General features: G+C 47.7%; 1 protein-coding gene across 2 annotated transcripts in view; it reads right to left on the bottom strand.

Annotated features, from left to right (window-relative positions):
• The window catches only part of RGS20 (regulator of G protein signaling 20), a 93286-nt gene that overhangs the window by 16900 nt on the left and 61600 nt on the right, over positions 1-14786 (bottom strand). For both annotated transcript variants that reach the window (XM_063923723.1, XM_063923724.1), the window contains exon 2: positions 12720-12868. In XM_063923723.1, coding sequence (XP_063779793.1) covers positions 12720-12868 — 149 coding nt within the window. The remainder of the gene's footprint in view (positions 1-12719; positions 12869-14786) is intronic.

Below are 14786 nucleotides of genomic sequence, written 5' to 3'. Positions count from 1 at the left end.
TAGCAACAGTGCCGTAACTAGACATTTTTGCACTGTGTGCAAGAAACGGCATCGAAGCCCCACCCCTGCATGCAAAACAGGGGCAGTGTGCGCCGTAGGCGCGCGCAAAAATACATAGTAGCGTGGCTTCGTGGGGAAGGGGTGTGGCCACAAAATAATACCAATTCAGAAAACGGTGCACAGTAGTCTCCATTATTCAAATTACGCCGCACAGTAGCACCACTACACCAGGTAGAGACCCTTTTACACCTTACAGCGGACAGATTCCTCTTTTTACACATTACGGCAGACAGCGTCCCCTTTTTACACATTACGGCAGACAGCGTCCCCCTTTTTACACATTACGGCAGACAGCGTGCACTTTTTACACATAACGGCAGACAGCGTCCCCTTTTTACCCATAACGGCAGACAGCGTGCACTTTTTACACATAACGGCAGACAGCGTGCCCTTGTTACACATAGCGGCAGACAGCGTACCCTTTTTCCACATAACGGTAGACAGCGTGCCCTTGTTACACATAGCGGTAGACAGCTTACACTTTTTACACATAACGGCAGACAGCGTGCTCTTGTTAAACATAGCGGCAGACAGCGTACACTTTTTTTTTTTCAATATTATTTTTTTATTATTTTGCGGGTAAACAAAGCAAAAGGGATAGGGGTACAGAAAAGAAAGGAGGGGGGGGAGGGTGAAGGGGGTACACATACCAATCAGCAAAATACAGAGTTACAAAAAGAGTATTATACAAAACATTGTACAAAAGAATAGCAATGCGAGGGTAAATCCGACCAACAGAACATACATACTAATATAATATTGAATATACCTAAGCGTCAGGAGGGGGCGTGGGGTTCGGTGAGCGACTATGCCAATAGGTGGACCACGGATACCATCGGAGCAGTGGGGATGTTGGGGTAGAGGCATAGGCCACTCCCGCTGTCTCTAATTCGTAGTGCGACTGCACGGCCATTTCTATTGCAGCTATATGGGGAGCCTCGGTGGAGCACCATTGGCGAGCAATTAAAAGTTTTGTTGAGATAAGGATATGGCCTAAGATATAGCGGTCACCTGGCGTTAAATCGCCATAGTATAGATGGAGGAGGGCCAGTCGTGGGTGGGGGGATATATGGTGGCCCAGCACTGATTCTATGAGGTGGAAGACAGAGGTCCACAGCGAGGTAAGTGCTGGGCAATCCCAAAAGATATGCATTAAAGTACCGACCTTACCACAGTTCCGCCAACACATTTTGGATGCGGAGGGTTGCATCGCATGTAGGCGAGATGGGGTGAAATATAAGCGGTGAAGAAGTTTATAGGATAGTTCTATATGTGATATACATTTAGAGACTGTATAGCAGGATCTATATATCATTTCCCATTCCTCCTCTGAGATTGAGCATCTGAGGTCAGCCTCCCATTTTATATGGAAGGGGGCTTTCTTTAGTGGTTGGGGATTGTTAATGTAGTTATACCATTTAGTGATGCCTCCCCTGCCCTCCCCGGTTTCCAGGAGCTTTTGAACAAGTTTAGGCAAAGGAGGAGAGGGGGATGGGGGGTGTCGAGACTCCGCGGAGCCAATGTCTAAGCTGCAAATATTTATAGAATTCCCCATGTGGCAGTAGGAAATTTTCCTGGATCTGGGCAAAAGAAAGAAGGGTATTATGCACCATTATATCCTGTAAGGACCGGATTCCCTGCAATATCCAGTAATCGAATCTCAAATCAGGGATCAAGGAGGCTACTCCTGTCAATGATATGGCAGGGGTGGGAAGAGTTATATCATTCCCGCTTCGCACTATCTCTAGCCAAGCTTTCCTAGCAGATTGGACAGAGAGAGATCTATTGATTAATACTGTGCCCTCCGATTTAGGGAGTAATAATACATCAGTCAGGGGTAACGGGGCTATAAGCCCTTGTTCAAGTTGGACCCACGATTTGTACGTAGGTTGAATATACCATGCCCCTATCTGTGCTAGACGGCAAGCCAGTTGATATGAATAAAAATCCGGATATGCTAAACCCCCGTCTCGTTTGGGTCGAGTCATTGTTTTCCTGGCTAACCTCGGTTTCTTGCCTTTCCAGACATAAGAGTTAAACACCGCGTTAAATTTGGACAGAAGGGAGTTGGGTAGGAGGAAGGGGATGGCCCGAAACAGGTACATGAGTCTGGGAAGGATCGTCATTTTCAATGCGGCTATTCTCCCCAGCCATGAGACATGTTGCATCATCCAGTCCGAGACCAGAGTTGTGGATTTGCGCAAGAGGGGGCGGGGGGGAAGTTAGCGGATATCAGATCATCTAGCTTCTTGGTGATATGGATCCCCAGATATTTGAGGCTTCTATCCTGCCAGGAGTACGAGTAGGAAGCCTTCAGTTCGGACAAGAGGGGGGGGGGGCGTAAAGTTAATAGGGAGTGCCTCTGTCTTAGTGCTATTAAGTTTATAGTAGGATACTGCTGAATATTCAGACAAGAGTGTGTGCAACGCTCACAGGGAGGAGGTAGGGCTAGTGAGTGTCAAAAGGACATAGTCCGCAAAAAGACATATCTTATGAGAATGTCCCAAAAATTCCACACCTTTAATCGAAGGCGAAGTTCGTATTTTCTCAGCCAATGGTTCCATCGCCATAGCAAAAACTAGCGGGGATAGGGGACACCCTTGGCGAGTGCCATTCGTAATGGTAAAAGAGGATGAGAGGAGTCCATTCACACACACCCTTGCTGAAGGGAGAGAATATAAAGCCATAATGGATGACAGGACCCTACCGGTAAGGCCAAACTTTCTAAGAACCGCTTGCAGGTATCCCCAATGAAGGCGGTCGAACGCCTTCTCCGCGTCTAGCGAGAGCAACAATAAAAGAGATTCTGATCCAGAGAGGGCGTCCAGCACATTTATCACTCGCCTAGTGTTGTCGGGGGACTGTCTGCCGGGGACGAAGCCCACCTGGTCACCATGAATGATAGAGGGAAGTAGAGGGTTGAGCCTGTTGGCCACTAACTTGGCATAGATTTTCAAATCAGTATTTAATAAGGCTATGGGGCGATAGTTAGGCATCATGGCGGAATTCTTCCCCGGTTTAGGAAAGGCTACTACGCGAGCCTCTAGCATCTCTACTGGGAAAATCCCTACGGAGGAGGCGTGGTTAAAAACTCCGTCCAGGACAGGGACCAGAGTGTCTTTGAAACATTTGTAGAATTTATTTATAAACCCATCAGGACCTGGAGCTTTGTCTAATGGGAGTGAGTCTATAGCTTGAGTGATTTCCTTATGTGACCATGGTTGATTTAAAGTCTGCAGAGTAGCTGGGTCGATGGAGGGGAGATTGACATCTTTCAAAAAGGCTGCTATATTAGCTGGCGTGGGTTGCGGGATAGAGACATCGTCTTTCAGATTATAGTGGGAGGAGTAATATGTGGCAAAGGAGTTAGCAATATCTGATAAGTCGGTTATCTTGATATTATTTGAATTGATGATGTATTTCACCCTCTCCTTAGCATTTTTCCCCCGCAATTTGCGTGCAAGCATTCTACCCGCCCTGTCTCCTTGCATATAGAACTTTTGCCGCAGTCGAAAAAGATTTTTACGGACCTCCGTTAATGCTAATTTATTCAGCTCATCCCTGACCCGAGTCAAATCTCGATGTATTTTCTTATTAGAGGGGTTCAGCTTAAGTAGAGTATCTAGATCTTTAAGACGGGCTTCGAGTTCTACCTGTTTTCCCCGGGAGGTCCTGCGTATATAAGCAGCCGCCTGAATTGACGCTCCCCTAACCACCGCCTTAAGGGCACACCAATGTGTGAATATGGACGTGTCTGCTGGGGTATTAGTTTCGATATATAGGGAGAGGGCCTGTGCAATAGACCGGTGGGCATCCGCGTTTAAAAGGAGATAGTCCCCAAGGCGCCATTGGGTAGGAGAGGACCGCACATGGCGGGGGTTCCAACGGACAGAGAGGGCAGATGATCGGACCACAATACTGGCAGGATAGAAGCCTTCGTAATCTGTTGGAGAGTCCACTTATCCGATATCACTAGATCGATCCTAGAAAAAGAGCCGTGGACCGGGGAGAAGAACGAATAATCCCTACAGGTCGGGTTCTTAGCTCTCCAAACGTCATAGAGGTCATATTCATGCATTATATTTCTAAAGGCATGGGAGCTGTCACGCTGCGAATTTGCATTGGGAGATGGGCGGGCTAGGGATTTGTCTACCGCTGGGTCAAGGACCATGTTAAAATCACCTAACAACAATAAAGCACCCGATAGGTGCATCTGAAGGATTTTGAAAAATTTCCTAAGGAAAGGTATTTGTTTGGTATTGGGGGTGTACAGCATGGCTATAGTGACCGGCCTGTCTTCCAATTTACCTGTCAGAATAAGGTATCTACCGTCTTGGTCTGAAATTTGATGTTCTAGAGAGAAATCACAAGAATTAGAGAATAATATGGCCACCCCAGCCTTCTTCTTCGGGCCATTGGACATATAACCAGTGGGAAATTTATTATCCTTAAGAGGGGGGGTTGACGAAAGCATGAAGTGGGTCTCCTGTTAGGCCACTATATGCACCTTACATTTTGCAAAGTGGCGCAAGGCCAATCGTCGTTTGCTCGGTGAATTCAGCCCCTACACATTTAAGGAAAGTACATTAACCATTAGGCTTATCAGTGAACAACGCTAAAACCAGGCTGCATATAGAAATTATGTAGCGGGATCTGCTAGAGTATGTGTGTGTTAAAACTTGGAGAGACGGGAAAGACAGGGAAGGTAGGAGAAACAGTAAGAAAGGGACATAGAGCGGGCACCTCAGGGATGCCAAATAGGGTTGCCTAGCAAGGCAACACATGGGGTCGGGGCGAGGTGCGGGAAGTTATCTCCCCCCTACTCCTAAAACATTCAACCTGAAAAATGGACATCTTCAAGGGGCCATAGGGCACATGCCTCCTCTCGGGCAGCTCCACAGATAACATATATAACGTCAAGAGGAGCATAGATGTCTCGTTAAGGGAATGCGGGGTTAACCATGGGCAGCAAGATTATAGCGAAAACATTACAAAATAAACAACCCAAGTTAAACTAGTACCGCACATATGGATAGAGAAAAATTCTACTTCATGCTCAACCGGTGCATTATCCGGGAGGGCATAGTAAAGGCACGCTGTGATTTAAAGGGATACAGAAAAATCAAGATCATGCTCGGCTATGGCATACAACCTGGATGAGGTAATCAGTCTCTAAAGTCAATTGCCTGCCATCGACCACTCCTGGGCCAGCTTGAGAGTTGCCGGTGCCTTTTTAGGTGTATCTTCTCTCCTCCAGGAATCCAGCAATTTCAGACCTGCCTCTGGCGTGATTATCGCGTGCATAACACCGTTACGTCTAACCAACAATTTCGTCGGGAACCCCCATCGGTATAGGATATCAGCTTTCCTGAGCGCCGAAGTCACCGGATAGAACGAACGTCTCATAGCCAGGGTAGCTGCCGAGAGGTCTCCGTACACTTGTACATCTCCCAAGGTCCTGGCAGGCAGGTCCGGGCGCATAGCCACCCGCAGGATTTGTTCCTTGATATGGAAGTAATGCATCCTCATTAGAGTGTCTCTCGGAGCGTCCTTTGGGGCATTTCTAGCCTTCGGTAGGCGATGGATACGGTCGATGAGAAAGTCATCAATAGAGCTGGTAGGGAGAAGCGCCATGAAGAGGTCTGTCGCAAATTGAGTGAGCTCTGCATTGGTGACGGTTTCTGGGATGCCCCGGAGCTTTATATTGTTACGGCGTGACCTGTCCTCAAGGTCACAGGTCTTCCGCCTAAGATCCGCGACTTCGGCCTGTAGCTCTTCAAGTTGGTTAATCACCTCATTATGAGACTTCACCACCTCCTCACACTTATTTTCTAGATGATCCGTGCGTTGGCCTATAGCGTCGACCGTCTGTTGGCAGCTTTGAAGCGCTGTCTTAACTTCCATCGTGATATCATCTTTAAAGGAAGCCAGGAGTTGCCGCATAGAGCCGAGTGTGAGGGGTGCATCATCATCCAGTTGAGAGAGTTTTGTTTGATTCACCCGAGGAGTCACGGATATGTCGTCGCCACCCCGGAGTTGCTTAGGCAGGGGTTCCGGAATGACAGAGCTTTTCTGGCACTGGGAAGATGGGGACTGCTTAAAGAAGGCGACCTGGCGGGTTGGAGTCGGGTCTTTTTGGCGTTTAGGCGGCATTGTCCCAATGTAAGATCCCTACCACGGTTGTCGTAGACAAGAGAAATCGGACCCAGGAGGAGAGATAAGCCTATGTCGGCTCGATATACATGCCCAGGCGATTTCAAAGCTTTAGGAGCGGGGGGGAGTTCCAGACATCGCGCTTGTGATCACATCAGTACGGCTCGGCTAGAGACAAATCTCCCCGCAGCACCCAGGTGCCGGGTATCAGTGGGGATGACAGCCAATTGAATATTGAATATGAAGGGTCAATGAATTATCCTTATAAATATGTCTGACTTCTCCCTGTAAGGCCGTATATCAGCTATCCGGGAGTGAGTATACACAGAGCCTACCTCATATGTAGAGGCAAATAGATGCAGATAGATTTTTGCAAAAAAGCTGTGTAGGATGGAGGTTGTACCGCAGTACTGGCTGTTTGCCAGCAGCCAAGATGGCGCCGTCAGATTCCAGTCACAGGCCTCTGGTGTGTTAATACTGTGAGCCCCCTGGGATCATTGGTGGTGTCAGCGGGTATGAGCCGGGAGCCCCCGGGTCCCTGTCATGTACAGGGGTAGAGTAGCGCCGGAAGCTGGCTGCAGCGGTTGTCGCGCGCGGGGCGGGCAGCGCGGCCGCAATCGCGAGTCCGCTCACCCGTCTCGTCAGGACTCTCAGCGGGGGTCTCGGTTATCGTCTGGGAGGGTTCACTGAGGCGGGCTGATGCAGGGACGGTGAGGATGCCGCAGATGGGGGAGATCGATGGGACGCTCCGTACCTCCGTCCCGCTCGGGGTCCCGTCACGTCACTTCCGGCTCGGACCCAGCGCCACTCAAGTCTCTGGCTTCTTTCAGGTAGGCAGGCCGCAACCCGCACGGGCACAGGGGGTGCCCGCCGGCTCCGCAACCCACCTCTCCCGATGCAGCTAAGTCTCTGCTATTCAGTGGTGCTGACCACAGGGTCGGAAAAGGATCACGGAGGGCTATAAAACTGAGTAGGCGCAGGAGCCCAGGCTCAAAGCGTCTTCCTCTTCCCCCAGCCTAGCCACGCCCCCCAGCGTACACTTTTTACACATAACGGCAGACAGCGTCCCCCTTTTTACACATTACGGCAGACAGCGTCCCCTTTTTACACATTACGGCAGACAGCGTACACTTATTACACATAACGGCAGACAGCGTCCCCTTTTTACACATTACGGCAGACAGCGTGACCTTATTACACATTACGGCAGACAGCGTCCTCCTTTTTACACATTACGGCAGGCAGATTCCCCATTTTTACACATTGCGGCAGGCAGATTCCCCATTTTTACACATTGCGGCAGGCAGGTTCCCCTCCTCCTCCTTCCCCTGTACCGCTGCTCCTCTCCTCTCCGGGCGGCTGTGCGCTGCGGGCAGCGGTTGCCCGCAGCACACAGCGGCATGTAATGAGTCAGTTTGACTCATTACATGCTTTGGGCCCCTGGACAGAGGCGGGCCCCAGTGCAACGCACTGGTTGCACTGGCGGTAGTTCCGCCTCTGGTGCGACGCACTGATGTGGGTCGACGTCATCTGCCTGCGCCTGACCAGACTGGGGCTCTGGCGGCCGGGCGCGGCTCACGTGTTTCTGTATAGGGTTTATAATGTAAGATGTTTGTATTGTACTTTTCCTATGTCCTGATGAAAACCATTTCTGATTGTAATGTTGACTATAAGCACAATTGGAGTCTTGCTTTATTGCATACTTACCTACTTTGCTGCCTCTCCTCCTCAGCGTTGTAGGTGTATGGGGGTGTGGCCGGCAGCAGGATGGGCGGTACGGAGGCGTGGCCGGCAGCAGGATTGCCGGTCCGGGGGCGTTTCATCAGGGTCGCGTCATCGTGACTCCAACCCCCGCTGTGCTGTGCCGAGAAACGAGGCGCTGCATAGCGGGGGGCGGAGCTACAATGACACGATTCAGCGCGAATCGGATCATCGGACCCCCTCGGGCCGCCCACTTGTTCTCTGCTGCAGGCGGCCGAGGGGGAAAGCGGGAGGCTTGCCCACCTTTCCGGGGGGCCGGGAGGGTCACCCGATTTTCGGGAGCCTCCCAGCCATTCCGGGAGGGTAGGCAAGTATGCTTTATTGCCGTGAGTGCCACACTGCCGATCGTTGTATATAAATATATATATATATATAATGTAATATAATGTACTAACAGTAAGACATGGAGTTTTGATATAAACTGTAGCTGACAAAATTAACCTGTACCTAATTCCCTTTTTTTTTTTTACAAATGTGTTAAAATTAATGTTATGTTTTATATACACAATACAAATTAAATGATAATATGATTACAATTACATTTCAAAAGTTAATCCATAGCATTTCACAAAGTATCTGTATGGCATTTCATAGTTAATGCATGAGAGTTACAGTGCTCACTAATATATTTCATGGCTTTATAAATATATGTATCAGGTACTCTGGGATTTGTACACAATTTTGATATAAAATATTTATTCCTGGATGAGTGATATATAGGTCAGGAAGCTCCTCTACAGTATATATGCCAGAACATACATTATTTCACTGAAAGCATGTCAATATATTTCTGTGTACCTTCTGAATATGGTATTAAACCCGCCATAAATATTTTGTGCTGACAGCATAAAATAAGATATATAGTAAATGTTTTCTAAATATATGGGGAAGATGTACTAAGCCTTGGAGAGAGATAAAGTACCAGACAATCAGCTCCTGTAGTTTTTCAAACACAGCCTGTAACATGGCAGTAAGAAGCTGATTGGCTGGTACATTATCTCTCTCCACTTTATCCTCCAAGGCCATATTCACAGGTCCACTTCCACTTTTATCACATTCACTGTGCAATTGTATACAATTTTATAATATCCTGGTATATGCTGGAATATGGCCCAAAGTAAAGTGAAATGTACTTGCCTGCTGTTCTGGGATATCTGGGAGTCTCCCGAATGTTACAGAGTTCTCCCATACTCCCAGAGCCGGCCTTAGCTATAGGCAGGCTAGGCATTTGCCTAGGGCATTCAAGCATGTCTAGGGGCATCCAAGCATGTCCCTGCAGTATCTCAGGGACAGTCCGCTAACTAACTGTTACTTTCCAAATGTATTCAATCAGTACTTGTATACACTGCTGTTTACATTTGTCAAAAAAAATGCACACTGTGCCTTAAACTTCCTCTGACATGCTTGAATGCCCCTGACTTGTGAGACCTCAGACAGATAGCAGAAGCCCAGTAAATGCAATTCCTGGACCTGTGACATTTTTACTGACTATATAAGGTTATTACTGGATGGCTTCTTATGATACCACATGTGTATTTTGGAAGACTGCTTCACAGAAACCTGACATCACCTATACTGCTTGTGCACATGGGGGAGGGGGACCCTGCCATCCTGTGTGTATCCCTTATCCCTGTGCAAACCCCAGGTGTCTGCAGGGACATAACATGGGCAGTGTTCTCCCCAGACTTTATTTCCTAGTCCATCCATACCGTAAAATTCCCCTGCCATCTAGCACTGTAACGTGGTCAGTAAGTTGCGTTGTGCTATTTCTATATGAAACATCAGTGCAGCGTGACTTTTGGACACATCAGACTGGAGGGCAGAGCATTTAGCTCCCACAGTATAAAGTAAAGTGCATGCAGTTAACGGGAGTAACAGACACCAGCAAACACACTGAATAGTGAAGAGAATGGACAGTTTCTACATGTTTGATACTGATCTTTTTGTATAACCAGCAAGTGTGGCAGTATCTGTGGCAGTATATGTGTATTATGGGCATTACTAATGTGGGGCATATGTGTAAGGTGCATTACTGTGTGGCATTATGTGTATTATGGGCATTACTAATGTGGGGCATATGTGTAAGGTTCCTTTACTGTGTGGAATTATATGTATTATGGTCATTACTGTGTGGCATTGTGCAGAGTTGAACTGGCCCACAGGGTAACCCCCCGGTGGGCCCCACTACCTGAGTGTTGCAGGTACAGATGCAGAACTAGCGGCGGAGCTAGGGGGGGCACCAGACAAAATTTTGCCTAGGGCATCAAATTGGCTAGGGCCGGCTCTGCATACTCCTGAGAGGATCTGTCTACTTCCCCAGTAAATTGGGCAGTGTGGGGTTAGGATGAACTGATTCGCAGTGAATTGTGTCATCTAGACAGGCCCCCATGCAACACAGCATCAGGGAGAGGGGCATTGGTTGTGAAGTTGCCCCAAGCCAGCTTCCAGCTAGCATTTATCAAGTACTGTACATTCTATAAAATGATAGGTAGGAGCTGGTTGGTTGCTGTGGGTAACTTCTCAATTTCTCCACTCCTTACAAGCTTTGATACAGCTCCCCAGGGGAAGAAATTGGGTTCATGTGATCATGGGGGTCATTCCGAGTTGTTCGCTCGTTGCCGATTTTCGCTATATTGCGATTAGTCGCTTACTGCGCATGCGCAAGGTTCGCAGAGCACATGCGCCTAGTTATTTGACACAAAAGTTAGGTATTTTACTCACGGCATAACGAGGATTTTTCATCGCTCTGGTGATCGTACTGTGATTGACAGGAAGTGGGTGTTTCTGGGCGGAAACTTGCCGTTTTCTGGGCGTGTGCGAAAAAACGCTGGCGTTTCTGGGAAAAACGCGGGAGTGTCTGTAGAAACGGGGAGTGTCTGGGCGAACGCTGGGTGTGTTTGTGACGTCAAACCAGGAACGATACTGACTGAACTGATCGCAATGGCTGAGTAAGTCTGGAGCTACTCAGAAACTGCTAAGAAATTTCTATTCGCAATTCTGCAAATCTTTCGTTCGCAATTCTGCTATGCTAAGATTCACTCCCAGTAGGCGGCGGCTTAGCGTGTGCAATGCTGCTAAAAGCAGCTAGCGAGCGAACAACTCGGAATGAGGGCCCATCTGTCCATGAGGTTTGGACACACACATACCACATCAAAATAAAAGAGCTTATTTTTTAGAGTGGTATATGTGCAAATATTTGGCAGAGTGAGGGAACTGATTGGACTGCAGAAGCAGGTGGAAAGTACCATTCTTAAAGTGACAGATCTTTGTTTCACACAGATCAGAAACAAATAGTAATCCGGTCAAAGAAGGTAAGAAGCATCTTACAAGCAATTTTTTTTTATAGCTTTAAGGAAATATACAGTGTAAGGACTCTGGATATGTATGGAGTCTATATACTAAGCCTTGGAGAGAGATAAAGTGGAGAGAGATAATGTATCAGCCAATCAGTTCCTTATTGCCATTTTACAAACATGCCTGTAACATGGAAAGTAGGAGTTGACTGGCTGGTACTTTAGCACTCTTCAAGCGATAGTACATAGACCCTGAAGTGGCCTATTTATGAAATATTGCTTAGTGTGTAGCTCAGATATTGGCACTTTCTTTTTGTAAATATAGTGGGCCAGATGTACTAAGCCTGAAAAGTGATAAATATCACAGTGATAAGGTACCAGCCAATCGGCTCCTAACTGTAATTTTCAAACACAGCCTGTGACATGGCAGTTAGGAGCCGATTGGCTGGTGCTTTATCACAGTGATATTTATCACTTTTCAGGCTTAGTACATCTCCCCGGGTTCACTACGGCTGGCCGGCGGTCGGGCTCCCGGCGACCAGCATACCGGCGCCGGGAGGCCGACCGCCGGCTTACCGACAGTGTGGCGAGCGCAAATGAGCCCCTTGCGGGCTCGCTGCGCTCGCCACGCTACGGGCACGGTGGCGCGCTACGCGCGCCACACTATTTTATTCTCCCTCTATGGGGGTCGTGGACCCCCACGAGGGAAAATAAGTGTCGGTATGCCGGCTGTCGGGCTCCCGGCGCCGGTATACTGAGCGCCGGGAGCCCGACCGCCGGTAACCAGAAGACCACCCCATCTCCCCCACTGTGTCTTGATTGTTGGGACAACCAAAAAATTGGTATCCGGTCTATAGACGTACACTAAAAAAATCTACAGTCAATAGGTCTACCACTAATGGTAGACATGCATTAGGTCGACTGGGTTAAAAGGTCGATATGTAAAGGTAGACAGTTCAAAAGGTCGACAGGGTCAAAAGGTCAGCATGACACACATGTCTTAGACACAAGTTTTTTTTGTTTGTTTTTTATCAACTTTTTCACACTTTACCATCCATGTGGACTACGATTGGGAATAGTAACCTGTGCCGAGCGCAGTGGGGCACCTTGCCCAAAACATCACTACATACACGTATTTTGAAATGTTGGCAGCAATATCTATGGTGTATCACAAATCATCAAGGGCTTGTATTTGGCCATTTCTGTTTACCTAGATAAATGTCCATTTCACATATAGGGGGAGATGTATCAAGCCTTGGAGAAAGATAAAGTGGAGAAGTTGTAAAAAGGAACCTATCAGCTTTCGTCATGTATCTAGCACAGTCTTTGAAATGACGGGAGCTGGTTGGTTGCTTTGGGCAACTACTCCACTTTATCTCTTTCTAAGGCCTGATACATCTCCCCTATAGTGTTGATAGAGACATTGCAATATAAAGGACACTATTCACATACCATGAGCAGCTGCAGCAACAGCACCAACAGAAGCAGCAGGCATTCGATCCCCTATTCCCAACTCCCTGTGGCGCCTGAGAGGCGCTCACTGTCTCCTGGTGCACTGACATCTGCCGCTTGCGCATTTCCATCCGCTCTGATCCCATGGGCTGCAACCAAAACAAACAACTGTGTAAGACAAATGTACAGGAATAAATTCGTTTTGTCATGTAAATAGCCTCTAAGGACAAAGTTTGAATACCTCAGACATATATATGTTGTAATATTCAGTATCCATAAATGAACTTTATTGTTGTAAAATGTGACAACCTTTAACAATCCTCCCCTCCAAAATAGCACTGCAAATCCCGGCCAAAGGTGTTCAATACAATGATATAATGTACTAAATGAATGAAACAATGAATTGCAAATAAACTATACTAAATAAAATAGGCAGTGCATTTGTATGTCTGGACCATCTCATAACTCAATAACATTTATACTTTCCGTGTGCTCAGGTGATCTGTTGGTCTATCCATATAATGTAGACTATAGTTAGCGTTCTGTGTGGGCCTGTGCACTGGTATGGAAATCACCAGCTAGCAGCATTACCCATTACAACCCGCTTTTCATTTCATCAAGTTCTCTGATGTCAGTATATTGCTTTACTACATAGTACCTCACTACCAAAAAAAGAAGAAAAAAAACACAGTGTTCCCCTGGTGGCAACACTGTCCTTTGGGAGATCTTTGTATCTAGGCCCTCATTCCGAGTCGTTCGCTCGGTATTTTTCATCGCATCGCAGTGAAATTCCGCTTAGTGCGCATGCGCAATATTCGCATTGCGACTGCGCCAAGTATCTTTGCTATGAAGATAGTATTTTTACTCACGGCTTTTTCCTCGCTCCGGCGATCGTAATGTGATTGACAGGAAATGGGTGTTACTGGGCGGAAACACAGCGTTTTATGGGCGTGTGGCTGAAAACGCTACCGTTTCCGGAAAAAACGCAGGAGTGGCCGGAGAAACGGGGGAGTGGTTGGGCGAACGCTGGGTGTGTTTGTGACGTCAAACCAGGAACGACAAGCACTGAACTGATCGCACAGGCAGAGTAAGTGTGGAGCTACTCTAAAACTGCTAAGTAGTTTGTAATCGCAATATTGCGATTACATCGTTCGCAATTTTAAGATGCTAAGATACACTCCCAGTAGGCGGCGGCTTAGCGTGTGTAACTCTGCTAAATAGGCCTTGCGACCGATCAACTCGGAATGAGGGCCCTAGTACACTGTTTATGAGCTAAGGCCCTCATTCCGAGTTGAGCAGCATTGCACACACTAGGCCGCCGCCCTCTGGGAGTGTATCTTAGCTTAGCAGAATAGCGAACGAGAGGTTAGCAGAATTGCTACTAAATATTTTCTTGCAGTTTCTGAGTAGCTCCAGACCTACTCCTAGATTGCGATCAGCTCAGTCCGTTTAGTTCCTGGTTTGACGTCACAAACACGCCCTGCGTTTGGCCAGCCACTCCCCCGTTTCTCCAGATACTCCCGCGTTTTTCCCTGACACGCCTGCGTTTTTTAGCACACTCCTGGAAAACGCTCAGTTACCACCCAGAAACGCCCCTTTCCTGTCAATCATTCACCGATCAGCAGTGCGACTGAAAAGCGCCGCAGGATCCACAGCAAATCTACTAAGTTTTTAGTTAAATAACTAAGCGCATGCACCCTGCGTGCCTTGCGCATACGCAATTAGCAACAAATCGCAGCATAGCGAAAATCAGCAACGAGCGAACAACTCGGAATGACCCCCAGTACCTCACTACCAAAAAAAAAAAAACCTCCGCAGTGCTTCCCTGGTGGCATCACTGTCCTTTGGGAGATCTTTGTATCTAGTACACTGTTTATGAGCCATGTTTGGTCTAGAGCCAGCTCACTCTGTACCTCACAGATCTCCAACTGAGTAGCCTGAAGGAAGCTAAGTTCCCTAGGGATCCACATAAATCAGCTCCTCCCCAGTCTATTTGCCAGCCCCCAGACTCCTGTGTAAAGTAGCCAATGGAAGTTCGGGAGGGGGGGGGGGGGGAGAAGGGGGCGA

This window comes from Pseudophryne corroboree, chromosome 5, assembly GCF_028390025.1.
Source record: "Pseudophryne corroboree isolate aPseCor3 chromosome 5, aPseCor3.hap2, whole genome shotgun sequence".
NCBI lineage: Eukaryota > Metazoa > Chordata > Amphibia > Anura > Myobatrachidae > Pseudophryne > Pseudophryne corroboree.
Note: the sequence above shows the minus strand (reverse complement) of the source record. Positions and strands in the feature narration are given on the sequence as shown.